The 18,137-nt window shown below is 29.1% G+C and overlaps 1 protein-coding gene across 1 annotated transcript; it reads right to left on the bottom strand.

Moving 5' to 3' along the window:
- Positions 1 to 1,582: 1,582 nt before the first annotated feature.
- LOC126908578 (failed axon connections) lies at positions 1,583 to 11,236 on the bottom strand. The gene is made up of 6 exons (XM_050690771.1): positions 10,723 to 11,236; positions 2,763 to 2,965; positions 2,570 to 2,705; positions 2,361 to 2,498; positions 2,004 to 2,294; positions 1,583 to 1,811 (listed from the first exon to the last, which is right to left on the bottom strand). Exons 1-6 carry the CDS (start codon positions 11,029 to 11,031, stop codon positions 1,767 to 1,769), a joined length of 1,122 nt encoding a protein of 373 aa, XP_050546728.1. The 5' UTR covers positions 11,032 to 11,236; the 3' UTR covers positions 1,583 to 1,766.
- Positions 11,237 to 18,137: the final 6,901 nt, after the last annotated feature.

The following is an 18,137-nucleotide window of genomic DNA, read 5'->3' as shown; positions in this document are numbered from 1 at the left end:
TGTCATACTAATTACATACGCTACATAAAAATTAGCACATTTCTTAGACTACATTAAAAGCCTATTTTTTATTATTTATCATCAATAAAAAATAATTTTTTTTAGAATTTTATGCTAAAAATAAACTATTCGATTTTATAAAAACAATTAGTTATTCAATAATTTAAAATATTCGAAAATGCCAATCACTAATTTTAATACATTAAAAAGGTAGACATAAGCGGGTGGGATATACCCAAGAACTAGTAAGTACTTGTTCATTGTATTAAAAAATTTATAGGTTGATAAAAATACTTGTACTTCAAAAATGTCTAATTTTCAAAATTTAAAAGAAAATTAAATGATTTTCACAAAAAATATACGATAAGAAACTTATTGTCTTTAGTTTAGCGCATAAAAAATTTATTAGGATCAGTGTTAAAAAATTATAGTAATTTTAAAATGCAGAAGAACTTGTTTAATAATGTCATTTTGTATGGTATTTTAATTTTGAGATATTTTTCTATTTAGCTTCTAATCTTCAAATCGAAACTTAAATATTTGGTTTTTTTGTGTACCGAAAAACAATATTCAGTTTTTGCAAATTTACTGATACTAAACTACTTATGTCACTTAATGATGTATTTACTAATTATAAAATAATTAAAGATATTTTTGGATTTATCCTCTTTTTACAGACTAATGGTAATGAATAGTTACAATTTTTTAATATAATATTGACTATTGTACATAGCTACAGAATACTTCAAACTACATGAAAAAATAAAATAAACAGTTTTAATATTTTGCAATTTGTTTTATTTTTAAAGGCTTAATAAAATTATATATATATATATATAAAAATCATACAAACGAGATTCTTGTCATTACACTTGATGATAGTAAAAGTATAAAATAAATTTAAAAAAAAATCAATATTAATAATATTAGTTATCATATGAGAATAGTTTATTTCGAGAACAAAAAATGCTATGTCGAATAGTTATTGATAGGTTTATAATATAATAAAATAATAACCATAGAACATATTGTTACTCGAAAAAAAAAGGAAACAAAGTAATATAGGCATAGTGAAAAATTTTTTTTTGTTCATTGCTTTCACTTAAATAATAAAATTAATTTATACACTTAAAAACATAAAATATATATAAAATTATATAAATGGTAGAAAAATTTACATCATACAGAGAGGGTATTGTCACCAAAATAGGATATATGGGGATTCATTAATTAAAAATAATAAATGTTATAGCTAAGCGGAATTCATCGAGGTCCGATTTGCTTGGTCCCCAAATCAGATAATAAAGAAGCAAAGGCCCAAACAAACACATTATTAACACATATTTAATTGATTAATTAGTTAAAATTATATTTAAAAAATTATGCGTTAATACCAGAGTTTCAATTTGTCCCCCCAGTTAATTTGTTTTTTAATTCTTTTTGGAATCAATGAATTTAAACTGGATGTTTGATGTGCAAGTATAATATTTTTCATCCTCGTAAATATGTAACGTATATATATGCATATATGTATATCTATATATATATATACACATACCTACACGTATTGTATATAAATATATATATTTCAAAAATTGGATTCATAGAGGTTATTACAATTTTACACAATATTTTTGAAACTTAAAAATATATCATGTATGATTTTTTAGTTAATAGAATAATGGTGGGTCAAAAATGTTGGTGAAATCGCTTAATGTAAAATGATGGTGATGAGTCCGTCTTAATTTAGCCAGTGTGATTGCTGATCATTTGTCTTCAGGTTCTTTTTCGCCATCTTTTTTACCATCGCCCTGTTAAAAAGAAAGCTCTTTAGTCAGTTGTAAAAAAATGTACATACAAAATATTATAATACGGTTAATTATAAATTTATTTTTACTTTTATAAATATTACTACTAATAATTTAATTTATTTTCAGATTTTTTAGAATTTTTATTGAATACTTGACTGTTTTTATGTAAAATAAAAAATATTTAAAACTCACTTTTTCTTCCGGTTCCTTGGCATCTTTGTCCTTAGCCTCAGTTTTAGTTTCAGCTTTTTTATCTCCATCTTCTTTAGGTTTTTCTTCAGCTGGAGGAGGTTTTGGAAGATGGCTGTTTAAATCAAGATTTTTGCACATATCATCCCAATCAGGGAAACACCGTTCCTTGATACGATTTGTGTGAGCCACTAGATTTTCAAAATTATCCACCATATAGTCACGCAATGGACATTCAACTTCTTTATCTACAAAGTACAACTGTGCCAAGTTTGCAAATGCTACTACATCCAACTGTAGTAAAAATAATAATTTATATTTTAACAAATTCATTCACATAGAGAAAAATTTTGTACTTACAGTAGTGGGTTCATTTCCAAAGAAATATAATTTATCACCCAATACATCAGATAAAACTTTTAAATCATTTTGACCAAATTCCAAAATCTCATCTGGCTTGTGAACACCTATTCCTTGAGCCTTAACTTTCTTCAAACCCTTTAAAAATTAAAGAAAAAAAATTCAATTCCCTGGATTTTAACTAACTTTTACCAAACTAAACTTCTTACCCTTCGACTATAACTATGTTTAAAGAAGAAATTGAGCACACCATTTGGTACCCATGTACCCAGAGCATGTTGCAAGTTCACTTTATATCCCTTGATTACATTTTCTGGGGTTTTTGTTTTCCACCATGTAACCACCCTAAATAAAAGAAGCAATGAGGTAATTTTTTTTTTCTTCTTTAGTAAAACCACTTACCAAACAAGTTTGTTTTCAATCATTGAGATCATTGCATGTGATATGTTACGTTGATCTTGGCTCAATGCTGCATCTATGTCTTTACCAAACTTTTGACTAAGTTCTTTAATGATTAATGTACTATCAGCAATTTCTTCACCATTTAATTCAACAAATGGCAATTGTCCTTTCTTGGAACGGTGCTTCATCTTGTGATCAACATTCTAAAATAATTAAAATAGTACAATTATTTAAAAATTAAAAATTGTTTTCAATGTAATTTATTTAAATCAATTATAAACAACAAATGGAAAAATATTTTCACTAACAAGTCTCTCGTCAGTGTTCAAGCGCAGCAGCTCAGGTAAAGTTTGTATTTTATATTACCACTAAAAAATTTTTTTGAGCAAAAAAGGTGTTAAAAAGTTGTTTTTTTAGCTTACTCAAAACAAAAATTCTAGGTACCCCACATCTATAACCTTTAGATATCTTTTAAATTATGCGTATACATAAGATCATAACATACATTTTTGTTATCAGAATTTTATCGAGTTCATTGGCTATGATGACGCAACGTCTCGGAGGCGCCCTTGTCGCCGACAGCTTCCCCAGGTAGCCCCTCCTAATGTAGACACACATCACCGTCTCTCACAATGAATATGAAATAGTGAATGAAAGAGTTATTAATTAATTAAAAAAAAAAAAAATGTATGTAATCGTCATAGAGCATTTCATACGAGTCGTGAGTAATAAATATCTATGGTTATTTTTGACTATTCTTATAAACGATTAGATTATTTCTTAATTCTGCGGTTAATGGATCTCAATGAACAATTAAAACAGATTTGCTGTCCGTCGAGAAAAATACGGATCAATTTATTTATACATGGTGATGATGATAATAATAAAAAATAAAAATAAAAATCCAGCGACAAAATTATATTTGCAAAACCTTACAAATATGACCGATGATGAAATTGTAGACGCCCGACGACAGACATATCGTGTTAAACTTTACAACGACTCGACGCGCCTGGTAATTTCCACCAGATTTACTGTCATAGTGTGTACAACAACACGCCCAAATAGACTTTTAAGTGGGCGAATCGTGCAAGTTAAAAGTTACCCAAACCCTGTTGCATAATACACACGAGAGACCGGGGAGGAGAAGCCGGCCACTACGTTTTGTGCATTAATAGCGGTTGGTGTATAGGAGGTTCAACCCTACTTGGCCACTACGATTACCGTCGTCCTCGGCGGGGAGAAAAATCCTCGGTGTGCCAGCAGCAAACGGAACACTGCGAATACCGCGGGTTTATTGAACCCCCGGACGATCGGGAGATACCACAGTCGGTTGCTATGGGTACACGAGCTATGAAGGGTAGAGCGCACGAGAGAGGAGTTTATCGTACAGACGGCGACAACTGTGTTATTGATCTTCACCATTAACACACACCCCGGGTACACACAGAAAACTCGGCTAGAACCCTACGCGTATTGTGCCAGCCACCACTACCTACTACTACTACTACTACTACTACAGTACAGTCAACGTTAACGGTAGTTTTTTTCTACCCCCTTTCCCATAAAACTATTTTGAGCGTGTAGCACAATATTATTACATTGAAATGGTCTTTTATTATTCAATAGCAATGCAAACCAGCGGGCGGCGGCGGCGGCGGCGTTGAACTTGTAAGCCGATGAAACAACACACGTTTGCTCAATTATACTTAAACTTTATATCTATAATTCATTTTTATTTGCACAAAAATTCAATAAAATTTTACAATGATATTTTAATATTGAATTAAAAGAATACCCAGTAACAACTTTGATAAAAACGTTAGATCATATAAAACTACTAATGGCATACAATTTATAGTAGACGCGTAAAAAAATTTCAATAAATATTGAATACCTCGATCTATAATTCATAACATTCTCGCTAGTAATATTGAATTAAAAAAAAAATCATACAATAATTTACGCATTGTTGATCATCGTCAATAAAATAAATAATTGCCTAAAAGTATTTATTGGTAAACAATCAACAATTTCTTTTAAATTTTATCACAACTTATAAAGATAAGGGAATACTCTAGCCATACCTTAAATAGTAGGCGACAACAGAAATTCTACTGCCCTGGAAGTAAAAAACGGAAATTCTTCGAGAACACGTCCCCCATTCAATACAAAACCGACACAGGCAGCAAAATAATCATGTACCGCCAAAAACAGAGTCCGTCGGCTTTAAACAAACAACTCGCCAACGGTGAAAATGAAATTTACAAGGAATAGGCCGACGAAAATTAAGTTTTAATAAAGAAAACGCTGACGTTTACGCGTTTTTCTTTTATTCTTAAAACTTTTACGAATATTTCACACGTTTTTAAGTAAATAATATTAAAATGAGAATTTTGACGTTATCGGATTTAACGTGCACAAGACGATCAAGACATGATAAATTTTTGCACGCGTGCACAAGTATTTATGTTTAAATGTTTAGAGTAACGGATTTCAAATAAAACATTTTCAGTTGAATAGGTTGGCGATCGGATACAGAGTTTTAAATTAAATATTAATTTTTCGCCATAACGCACTAACAATCGTACACAAAATGTTAGAGAATTCAACTATGGTGAGCCGATAAAGTAAAAAAAAGTCACACTTTGTTGATAATGGTTCCACGTAGACATACATACTACAGATAAAAAAACGCTTTCATTATTGTTGAGATAAAAAATTGAGCCATAAAGATGTACGTATTCCGGTAGTTTGTATCTTAATTATTTGGAGCTAAAATCGACAAACAAAAAATTCTGGCCAATAAAACTCGAATTATTACGTTACAATCGTCGAAAATGCTTTACTACTACTACAGTGGCACAAAAAGTGTGGTTTAGCTGCTAGAAGAGAGGAAGAATTGTTTGGCGCGCGGAACCGCAGCGAAATCAAAAACGTTAATTATAACCAAATGCACGGCAGCAACGCAATAACGGAGGAATGTGCCGGTTGCTGGAGGTGATAGTATTAACGGCGGCGGTTCAATGATGCCGCATTCCACATATTACAATCGTCGAAGGCGACCGACGTTCACTATAATGAATAAACTATATTCTAATAGCACCCCCTCTTTGTTACACGCGCGCACCGCGTCATCCATCGACGCCGTGCCTTCTGCATCCGCTCATCAATTTCTATGTACACGACGAAGAAAAACTAGAACAATATTACGAGTAATTATAATAAAAATGAAGAAACTGCGCGTTTTCCAAGAATAATGGACGCCAAGGTAACGCGCCGAACGGGACATTAAACTGAAGAATCGCGCCCAGAGGAGCGGATTGAATTTAGTGATGCATCCTCTCCTCCCTTCAGACGTTATTCATTTTGTGTCGATACCACGTCGGGCAATATAAACATTATGGTGTCTAAGAATACACAGAGAACAAAACGTGTGTCGTCGTTACTACTATTGGTAAGCGGAATCGCATTGACGGATAGCGAGAAGTATTGTTCGACGCATATTGATTTTACACGTGTACATACTATACTAGAGGCGTCGCGCGTTTACACGGATTTAGACTCGTTTCCGACAGTGAGCGCTCCTTTTGTCGTCTAAACACACACGCCGGAGCTTAATAAAAATATATCAACGAGGAATGCATACAATATTCTCAGAAATTGGTTAATTGACAGATGAATACAAGGCGTGCAGCGTACGGAGGAAGTTGTCTCATCATCAACAACAGCATTATCTAAGTCTACGATTAATATACACACTATAAAGTGCACGGCGGCATACGGACGCCAACCGTATAATATTTAAGCTGGTATTCCGTTAATATACAAATACACAACACACACGCACATGCTGTCCAAGGGTCCTAGGGTCGACGACAGACAATCGTAGTCACCGACTATTAAATTTACTATTATTCTTATGGCCACCATCATCATGATATAATTTTACATTAATCGACACGAATTGTGTCGTCCAACTACTTGAAACGCACTCTCTAGAGACAGGCGCATACAGCAGCCGTAGCATTTGACAATCAGGATGGTGTCGATTATAACAAACATTTTAACTTGAAAATAAAAAAAAATAATTCACCACGAAATGATTAATAACAACCATATTTGTCACGTCATATTCTGGACCACCCTTTTTTTTTTTTTTAAATAGTATCATTATTTATTCATTTTTTCTTCAAATTAGTCTCCACAAAAAAAATATTGAGCATACATTAAAAGGCGTTGGTGTGCGATGCAGCGAAAACTTATTATTATTGCAACGTTGAGCATTACACACTTGGTAAACAACACACCGTAGATCACCGTACAGAAGAGCAATTCCCACGAAATTTCCGACCGACAGAGTAATAATAAGCTTCCGAACGACAATTATTTTATTATTATCATGATGACGGTGGCGAAGGGGAAACGTGCGAAATAATAACACGATGCGTTTATTTCTTACAACAATTACTTTCAAACACACATTCAAGTGTCTGCCCAAGTACACGAACGGCAATAATAACGCGTTCTGGACAGTGAAGTAAACAACGAAGAGGGCATATATTTCTCTTACACACTACAGGCACGAAAATAGACTTTTTTATACACAGTGGTCGGTAACTTTACTATGTCAAAATATGCACTATCTGAAATTCAACAAGCACAACGCACGGCCTAAAGAGCCATTGCTCATTCATTTGCCTATTATTTTATTAGCAAATGCACATCGAGTAGCATTTATGTATGCAGTGTGCACTCAGACTATCCGATTGCGAATTAACGATGATAATAGAATATCTATGTGATGTACAGAGTGTCTGTTGCACATGCTTAGAACGTCCTTTTGCAGTTTAATTATGCACAACCGGTATTATCAGTCTCTCGTAGCAAGGACAGGACGATGAGCATAAAATAACGTGAACAAGCAGAATACTCTTAATTTTATAACTTACTGCCGTGTCATAATATTAATATTATGACACCGCAAGTCCAGCCACGCACAAGAGAGAAGACAATACAAATTCCGTAGAAAAATATACGCGATGCATAACAATACTAAAATATATCTTTCTATGGAATAAAAGTTTCATTATTTTAATACCAAACAACCAGTTGACATGATTGCTTATAAATAGTACGATAATAGATGCGTTATTTATTAGTATACATTCTTTGATAATCTTCAAAAGCAAATATCAAACCCAACCGTTCGCATTGGGCGATAGATAGTTTGAGGGAATTAAAACACCGAAAATAATTATTATCTTTAGTGTACTCATATTTAAATAAAATTCTTCATTAATTATTTAAGTCAATTTTAGATCAAAAACTAAACATCAGTTAATTTTCCACAAACGCCAAAGTCTCATTGCGGAAAATGTATAACGCGTCCCGGTTTCACCGGATTTCTACTTATTATAAGAACTATAAAACATTTCCAGAGTAGTCCGTGCAATCGGTGAAAGCGTGTAATACTACATTCGGTCGTTGATACTAAGACATTCAGATATTTTTTTTAGAATAGAAAAACCCGCTTATATTTCCAAGTCAATGCAGCGCACCTTCACGGATATATAAATTTTCCACTTAAATAAAAGAAATTTTATAATCAATCAACTCCCCTCCCAATCAAACAAGAATTATTTTAATCATTCAACATAAAGAATTTGACTAGATCACTCAACACACATTAGCTTCGCAATGGATACATCATTCGATAAATATCGGGCAGTTACATTTTATAGCTAGCTATTTTTCTCAGACAATATGGCAGACAGCCCTAGCAAAACAATTTGAACTAGTAAGATAAAACAGTAAAAAAAAAAGAAAAAAAACATAAGTTCATTTAACGACCTACCAAACATAAATAAAAGATACTAATAATAGATGGACCTCTAATAAAACATATATGTCAAAATGCCTCACTCAGTTTATTTGTATACGCAGTTGTATTGGAAAACACTGAACGTTAACAGGCTAACATAATTTTTCTAGAAATTTTTTTGTTAATGGTTTGGACAAAGGTTGAGTTAAAAAACTAACAACAATTTTAAGATTAGTTTTGCAGAGATTTTTATTTTTATAGACCGGCTGCTATCATAGAGGAATTTGATTATGACATTAACGACCAGTTTATGACCTCATAGGTCGCCCAAAATCAGTTACAGATAAAGATAATTGTCAATCCCGATGTTTGCATTTTTAGATAAGTTATCAGACTATGTAAATGCCTACCCGACTAATATTAAATTATGTCAAGACGACCATATTTCATATTTACCATATTAAGTAATTTCTCATATAATCCACGATGGCTGTTAATATCGAAAATGGAATACTTCAGAAATATAACATAATGATAATACGCATGTTTTTGGTTGTCATAAATAGATCTATTAAAAAGAAAACACGTGCGCATGAAGTGAACAAATAAGTAGAGGATTCTTAATTATCAGAATAGTATTTCTGCTATTAAAGTCTCTACTACAATACAGCAATAAATAGCCAAGTAAATTAAACTAACGTCATTTAATATCCATTAAAACGTCTTCAAGCGGTATAATTTATTTGAACTGTTAAATGATTAAGAAAAATTAAGATAAGAACAATACTAATACCGAGAATAGCTTAAGATAATCAAATTTTTTTATTTTTAATTAAAACTCAGAATTTTCAAATCGAATACTTTAAACAAAAAATTATAATAGCAATATGAATTTGGCTGGATATATTCGTGTTACTAATATTCAAATAAATCTATGAAAACATTCTCTAAGAATTACTTTTAATACAATTTAATAATTTGTCCATAAGGATGGGTCTGTAAACAAGGAAAAATGTTTTAAATGATGGGTAAGTATTGTACAAAATTTAATAATTTTAGTAATAGATTATCTAGAAACTTCATAGAAGTGAATTTGTAAGTAGAAAATATAGATTAAGAGAACTCTATTGACATAAATATTTTTTAAAGTTTAGAGTTTAACAAACTACTTCTTTTATAATTTGTTAAATTGATTGTTACAGTTAAATAAAATTGCACAAAATAGTACTATCAACTAGCCAACGAATTGCACATGCGAGAATTATAACAGAAGTCCTACTAACAAATTGATTTTATGGCTATACAAAACACATGAGTCATTTCTGAAAATAGCTTAATTCGTTTTTAAGTTCATAAATTGTACCCTCTAATGAATGCAATTGCGTGTTTATTGATTTCCTTATCCATTTGATAAAATCCAGACACAAATAATTGAAGTGTTCAAAAAAAAAAAAATTGAATTATTAAACTACTAATGAGCATTATAATATTAAATTCTTCTAAAAACAAGAATCTTAATATTAACATTCATTACACCTAAAAATCATCAGTTGATCTCAGTTAATTTAATAATTCAGTTTAAATTCATCTATATAAAAGCCGCATTAAGACCTATATAAGCCCCAGGTCGATACTTTGATATGCCCCACCCTTCCCTTGGACAATATCGCTACCATAAAAAATTCGAAAGAAAAACAGAAAAACTGTATTTCACAAATGGTGACAGGCTAGTAAAATATATAATGCGCCCTCCAAGTTCATGGCCCTGGGGCGTTCCCTCCTTTATCTGGGTCTGCTATTTTATACAAAATAATGAAGTTAGTCAGAAAAAATAAGATTTTACTGAGATTTAAACAAATTTTTACCAATGTGCCAATCATACAGCATGTACTGCGTTTAAAGTAAAATGTATTATTAAAATGATAAATCATTAAAAAAGCGTTTTTTTAAACAATAACTGATATAATTAAATGATAATTAAACCATTAAAAAAAATAGAGTAGAAAGTATTAACAAAAAATATAAGTAACAACAAATACTAAAAATAGACGCTGCATTGATATCAAAATCGAACAGGTGTACATTTTAACCGTTAAAATTAAATTTAATTAAGTTAATGCTTTAACAGATACTTGCCTCGTATTTGAGTCCAGCAAGCCTGAGCCATGTCTCTACTTTAAGACAATAAGGAGACATGGATGGAATAACGGGTGTACGAGAAAATTGGTATAAATAAACTACATCTTTTTCGAAATTCTGTTTTTTTACAGAAAATTTCGGTTGTGGCGGTTCTGCTGGCGCTGCTGGTGCTGCATCATCTTTGTCGGTCGGTTTCTTGTCATTAGCCTCTTGTTTGTTATTGGTCTCTGTGGTGGTAACTTCTTCTTTAACCGGCTCTTTGGCGTCCTGCGGGACGTTTTTCGTCTCTTCTGTCGCCGTTGTCATTATTTAAAAAATACTAAAAAAATGTTTTTATATCAAAAAATATGACAATAAAAAAAAATAACTTATAACACAGGTCAATATTCTATAAATGAGTAAAAAAATATAAAATGCTTCGGTACACAAACGTCAAAATGTTTATATAAAAAAAATCCACCAAGTACCGGTAGAACATACGCGACTTCGAATGCACGAATGACAGTCTTCCGGAGCACGGGAAGCGTTGCTGCAGCCGGGTATCGCGTTAGTCAAAAGTGACGCTAACTCTACGCGCAAGCGCACAACCCACAGCCTTTGACTAACGTTGCGAGTGCTGCCACGCCCTGCATACTGACCGTACAGTGTGGTTCCGCTACAGGGATATTTTACCGTAAGTTGGGTTATTATTATGTATATACTTCGTTATTGGCTATTGCGCGTAGTCCTATTATCATAATATTTAGGGTGATTTTTTATTTAAAATTTATCGACAGGAACGCGGTTACTTAAACAATATGAATGAATAAGATTTTTCATTAATGCTGACGTCAGAGATATACTTATTCCAATCATAAACATTTTTAAATACATTTTTTCTGCTATTTTTAATCAGTAATTCTTAGACCCATTTATTGTAATTCACATTTGAAATGAAAAAATTAAATGAGTCAGATATTATTTTTAGATACATCTTAATAATTGCCATTAGCTTCAAAAAAATATGAATTGAAAAAATTAAAATCATGGACTTCTTTAATAATAACTAACTGAAATAATATATTGTCATGAAAATTGTATGTAATTACTTTTTAGTAAATGCTCATTGATAAATGTATTTTTTGTATATATAAAAAAGTCTTCAAACTAAGTTCATAATATCGTAAACAGTGCCTTCTGTCCCTAACGAATAATATGACCATAAGTCCATTGATAAGAATAAATCATAAGCTACTGGTTCATAATATGGCTACATCGAAGGCGTAATGATAAATGCTTTGGTGAAAGGCATAAAATTTAGAAAAAAAATTTAATTGCTGTAAAAATGTATCTAAGTTAAATTGTACATTAAAAAAAATATCATAAACTAACCGCATATCTTTCCTACTTGTTTCACCCAAGGAAAACTTTGGTTGAATACCATCTTTTTTAAGTAATTTTGTGCTTTGTTGAGAGCGCCGAAATCTATAGTGAAATCAGATGCTATTTTGATACAAACAATGAAATCCTCATTGCTTACCTCCATTAAATTATACTGCCAATAAAAATATGGAGATGCAAATAATTCCGATAAAGTAACAAATAAAATAAATGTCGTCCATTAAGTTTCCAATCCTGAAAAAATCTAAATACATTTAATAGAATAAGTTAAAAGTAATGACTAATAGATTAATAATTCTCGGGTGTTTAACTTAATTAGTTAAAAACCCGAGAATTATAAGGGAGCTCGCTAAAATCTCTTAAAAATTCAAGAAAATTATTTACAGAATATATAAATATAATTTTAAAGAGAAGTAAAACTTAATGTAGCCCTTCCCAATATATTTTTTCAAACTATGCTTTTTAGTAAATTTTTCTGATATAAATAGATTTATATTTAGAATTTAATTTTTAATAAAAATCATTCAAATATTTCCGTATTTGAAATGAATAAATGAATGAATGCAAAAATTCCGAAACACATAAAATTAGTTTTGCAAGGGAGTGGTAAATAATGTTTGGCATCCTGCAGTTCAATGTTTGGAGAAATAATACTACCTGAACAATGATGATACAGTTACGACTTATTCTACATGTTTTTAATAGGATAGGTTTAATTGTATGATACTGCAAGTGTGGCAATACAATTTCGAAATTTGTATTACAAAATATTTATTTTATTTTATTGTACACCTAATCGTGAATTTAAATTACAAGTATTAAAACGACTTTTTCGCCTTCTAAGATCATCTTGTCATACGATAAATTCTCGTTTACCCCTTCGTGACAGGTTTTAATTTTTTTACAGTACAACAAAAAATAAATAATTTTCTATTATAAATTTTTATATAACAACCGTATTCTCTTGTTGTAATAACATATTGTTAAAGGTGAAATATCTTCAATTCTCTCTTTTTCACTTCATTATAAAAATTTAAAAAAAAATGGTTTTTTTCTTCAAGTTATTAAGCATTATTTATACATAATGAATACATAAATTAATCAACAAATAGTCTAATATTAATTCTAAAAAATTTATAAAAATTTTACAACCGACCACCATTATAATCTGAAATAATTGCACTACCCTTATTACTATATTTCAGTTCAGTAGTTATTACGTAACTACCCAATTACGTATACCCAAAGTATTTTAAATTATGCATCTATGTATACATAATACTGTACTCATAACAGTAGGTAAGTGGGTAGTAATAAGTGAATAACTAAGTAGTGGTAACATACTTAATTGCTTTCTTACAGAATTCTAATATTGAAATTTTTGGTGTTGGAGCTTTGTATAAACAATTTAAGAAAATTTGTAATAAAAAAAAACCTTGGTAAAATTAACAATTTTTTAGTCAATATTGGTTAATTTAAAATAATTAAAATTTATTTTAAATTTTATTAATTTTATAATAGTTTTGTTTTTTAACAGAAATAAATTCTCTAATAAAATCTAATTTTACAGAAAGACAGAATAAAATAGAGAGTTAAATAACTATTATACAATTTTATACAAAATTATGGATGTGGAAAACTAATTTTAACTTTCCTAGTATAAAAATTAATGTTGTAGCTTAAAAGCTATTGATTTTACTTTGCTGCGTTTCTTTTTTGTGTTTAATAATGTTGTATGTAATAATTTTTTTTTGTCACCGGTACGCCATTTCTCTCGCCGCTATTGGACAGATTTTGCTCCACGTTTTGTCGAAAAATCACAAAACGGATCTAGATTTAATTATGAACGGCGTAATATTAAAATTTCGGTCTCAGTATTAAAGCGGAATGTCTCAAACAATTACAGTTGCCGTAAAACAATCAATGTCGATATATTATTTTTTTCTAAAATTTATTAGACATTAAAGCCGAAAATCATACAATCTTTGACAAAATTAGGTGATTTTGTAATATTTTGCATAGTACCAAAAGTTGTTTAATCTTAATAATCTGAATTATTTCAAGTTAAAGATTTTTAATGTAATATATGTTTAAAAACTTTCATGTGACATCCTTTTTGAGTAATCAAAAAACTAAAGTCAAGAACATATAATTTTTGGTAGATATGATACATTTTTAAAAAAATATTTTTCTTATGCATATGGAAGCGTTTTACAACAAATATATTAATAACTATCAAATTACAATAAATATTGATTTAAAATTTTTTCCCACTCCATTTTACTGGATCCCTACTTTACTTTACTTATATTATTATTGTTGTTTTAAAGATTAAAAATAAGAAACTAGACAATTCTTGCTGATAGTTTTACATAAGTACAGTTATGTTAATAATTATCATTGTACTCAAACTTATTGATTTTATATTATTTAAAATTCTTTAGAATTAGATTAGTGATCATTGTTATTGAAATGTATTAATCGAGCGTGATTTCTTAAAGAAATGTTTACTTTTTGTCACTAACGTTGTATCATGGAATGTACAGAATCTGTAAACAATTCACATAAAACGTGCTCTTAGGATTGTGACCTGAGTTATGAATGTAAGACGTATACAGTAAACGATGTATTGTGAATCATTATAAAGATACTGATACGATTTACATTACAATGGTACATTTGTCAATTTATTAACAGCTGTTAAAATTGTTTGTTAGATAGACTTCAGAATGAAATTATTTGTTGGAAATAGACAGCGATTATTGTTCAAAATATCTATATATTTTTTTATTTTATGTGACATATTTTTGTAGATAACACATATATTATATAAGACTAGTATATTTGAAAAGATAAGATGTAGAGTCGGATTGAATTAAAATTTAATGGTAAATAATTGACAATAAGAATTTTAAAGCGTTTGTTATCGCATGAATTCTATTCCGAAAAATGATAGAAGAAGTTTATAAAGAGATTTTTACTAATGTATAAAGTAAATGTGCAACCGAGTCGTTCTGAGGAGGGCTTCTCTCACTCATCAATATTTAAGTGATTCAGTCTGCATTTTTCAAATCATAGTTGCCACAAAAATAAAAAATTGGAAAAAGGTTACAGAATTTTAAAAGATTATTCAGTTGGCAAAAATAATTTTCTTATAATATTATTTATTTCACGACATCTTCGACCCTGGAACACTGAACTATCAATATACATAAGTAAATTTTCAAAAAAATTGATTGAATATTTAACTGATTTAAAGTATTGATAAGGAGGTTTTTGAAGAAGTTTATTAAGTATAGTATTTTTTTAGGATAGAATAAGAGATAAATAAGAGTAAACTCGGATGTTTGTAAATTTTTAAATGATAATTGGATAATTCTTGGTTCAAAGATTTTCTCACTAAAATGACAAAGACAAGTTTTGAAAACAATTTTGTAGTTTTATAAGATGTATTTAATTAAGTACTGAAACTATAATTCCATTGTAAAAATTAACATTAGAAAAATTGAAAAACTACGAAACTTTATATATCAACACTTTATTTAAGTATATCCATTGTCATATATATTTTAATATGATGTATAAATATTATTAATATAATTCTTTTAGCATTGTTTTTGGAAATATTTAACGGCATCTGTTATATTTTGAATTTGGCGGTGAAAATACTTAAGTGTTATGGCTTCTTGTTGTTATGACAACCATAAAACTCAGGGACTGCATTATATATATTGTAAAATAAAATTTTAATTTAAAAAAGAGTTATATCTATAGGGCAAACGTATTTAAAAAGTTTTTATTTTTAGATATTGAAGAAATGAACGCTCTTTCACTTGACTAAAATTTTCTTCAATATATATATGAGAAAAAAAAAAGAATACCTTATAATTATAATTATACCAATTCATTTTGAGCTAATCATATTATCTAAAGTATTTTAGATAAAAATAAAAATACATACACTTATAATAAAAAATAATATATTTTCCATTGTAATAATTATAATTTTTTTAAACTGCTATACGCCTAAAAATGGCCTTATATTTTTAATATCTGGCACATGTCCCTCTCTAAATTCGTTTCTGTTAAAATGAATTATATTATCTTATAAATGTAATATAATGTTTAAATTATTATTTTTTTATAATATACAACACTAATTTTTAAATTAAACTTCTTCATATACTTATAAATTACCACATGAAAATATTTTCTCAGACTACACCTACTTTATTTCAGTATTTATAAATAAATATATTTTGTTTTTTGTGTTTCATTAATTGAAAAAATGACTTTGTTATATATAATTTGATAAGATTTTAACATTAATTTGTTTCAACTATTGAATCCATAAAAAGGGTGTGGAGTAATGGTTGAGTAAGGAATATAAAAGATAAATGTTTACTGGCGAGTTTAAGAATAAGAGGAAATAGTGTGACGGCCTTTTAGGACATGCAATTTAATTGAGGACTAGATAAATATCTAAGATATTCATCAAGTTTACCTACATTTTGCACATTTAGATTTAAGTAAAAGGTGGATAAAATACGTTTTTAAGAAAAATTCTATATGTTAGATTTAGGAATAAGATAATTATATTTTAGTAGTCAGTTTTATATAATTTTTTTTTTTTTTTGAGATAGAGACTATCACCTCTTCTAAATAACAAATTATTTATCCACGAGTGGGTGTATCACGTTATATATAGCTATTAACATTTAATTAGAGTACCTTTAGGTACTTCAATAAAACTATTGTTAGCTAAACTTCGTAAACACATATTACACTAATAACTGATACGGAATTATAACTCGTGAAAAAATGGTATTATTTTTAATAATAAATATACACAGATAACTCTCTAATCTTTCTAAGAGATATGTACAAAATCTACTTCTTTGTTAACAATTATTGATTATTAATTTATAGCAGACTGATTATCACTAAGTTTTACCATGTATTTTTTAAACTTCTTGTTAAAGATGGCTAATTCATATATTTTGAATTAGAACGAATAGTTAATATTCGAAATCCATAAAAAATTCAATGAAATTGCATTTACCATTCCTAAAAAAAAAATTGGGTGTATAAATTAATTCATTCTATGAAAAAAGAATGAAATTCAAGGAATGCATTCTTTCCAAACACAAATTACCCTTAGCTATTATATTTACTGAAATGTAATTCTGTGTAGTGATTACGGACTACCAGTATATTTAATTGCTATTTTGTGTGTATAATGTGTAGCGCGTTTTTTTTTAATAGCGGTAATTATATCCATTATTATTAAAAATATTAATTATTTATAGAGGCGAGCTTCTAAAATTAGTAGATCTAGTTAGGGATACTGGAGCATTCCCCTTACGATGTGTCAATCGTATCAAAATAAATCAGTTTAAAAAACTAAATTTGGCTTTTGATACTATTAATACAGAGGCACAATCATGGGTAATTATACAATCCAAATTTGTTAAACATATACTTTTTAGTGTTTTCTAAAATATGGTTCTAATTAAAAAAGAAATTTAATTCAGCAACACTTATTTTTATAATTTATACTCAGGTTTAGAAAAAAAAAATTAAATCAATTACTGTGTGTAGGTTTGATGATTGTTTAAAATTGTATTTATTTGTTGTTACAGTATTAATTACAATTATCGTATGTAAAAATACATACTACAATTTAACTTTTTGATGCTGGTTATAGTGTCGTATTTGATAATCTGTTAAGATGTGTCAAGATTGTTTATATATTTTATTGAAAAAAAGATTTATTTTTTTATTTAATTTTCTGTTAATTAAGACCTGTATGGGACTTGAGGTGGTACATTGAGATGGATTCCTCAATATTGCCTGAACGGGGAAACCAGAAAATATTACTTTAGAAAAAAAATTATCATAGTTCAAAAATCAAGATAGTAAATTTTAAAATGTCCCTCTTAGTTCATTTGAATATGCCCAGTTTTATAAATATATGATTCAATATATCCATTTTCTTAATTAGTCAATGAGGTTTTTGGTTTGACGTCTTA

The sequence above is a fragment of the Daktulosphaira vitifoliae genome, unplaced genomic scaffold, assembly GCF_025091365.1.
Source record: "Daktulosphaira vitifoliae isolate Bord-2020 unplaced genomic scaffold, ASM2509136v1 Scaffold_5, whole genome shotgun sequence".
In the NCBI taxonomy this organism is placed as follows: Eukaryota; Metazoa; Arthropoda; class Insecta; order Hemiptera; family Phylloxeridae; genus Daktulosphaira; species Daktulosphaira vitifoliae.
The sequence above is the reverse complement of the archived record's forward strand: the minus strand, read 5'-3'. Positions and strand labels throughout refer to the sequence as shown.

Coding starts and splice junctions, on each gene's coding strand:
- LOC126908578 (XM_050690771.1), bottom strand. CDS start 11,031: ATGACAACGGCGACAGAAGAGACGAAAAACGTCCCGCAGGACGCCAAA. Junction 2,295..2,360: donor TTGGAAATGAACCCACTACT/GTAAGTACAAAA, acceptor TTTTTACTACAG/TTGGATGTAGTAGCATTTGC. Junction 1,812..2,003: donor CCAAGGAACCGGAAGAAAAA/GTGAGTTTTAAA, acceptor TCTTTTTAACAG/GGCGATGGTAAAAAAGATGG.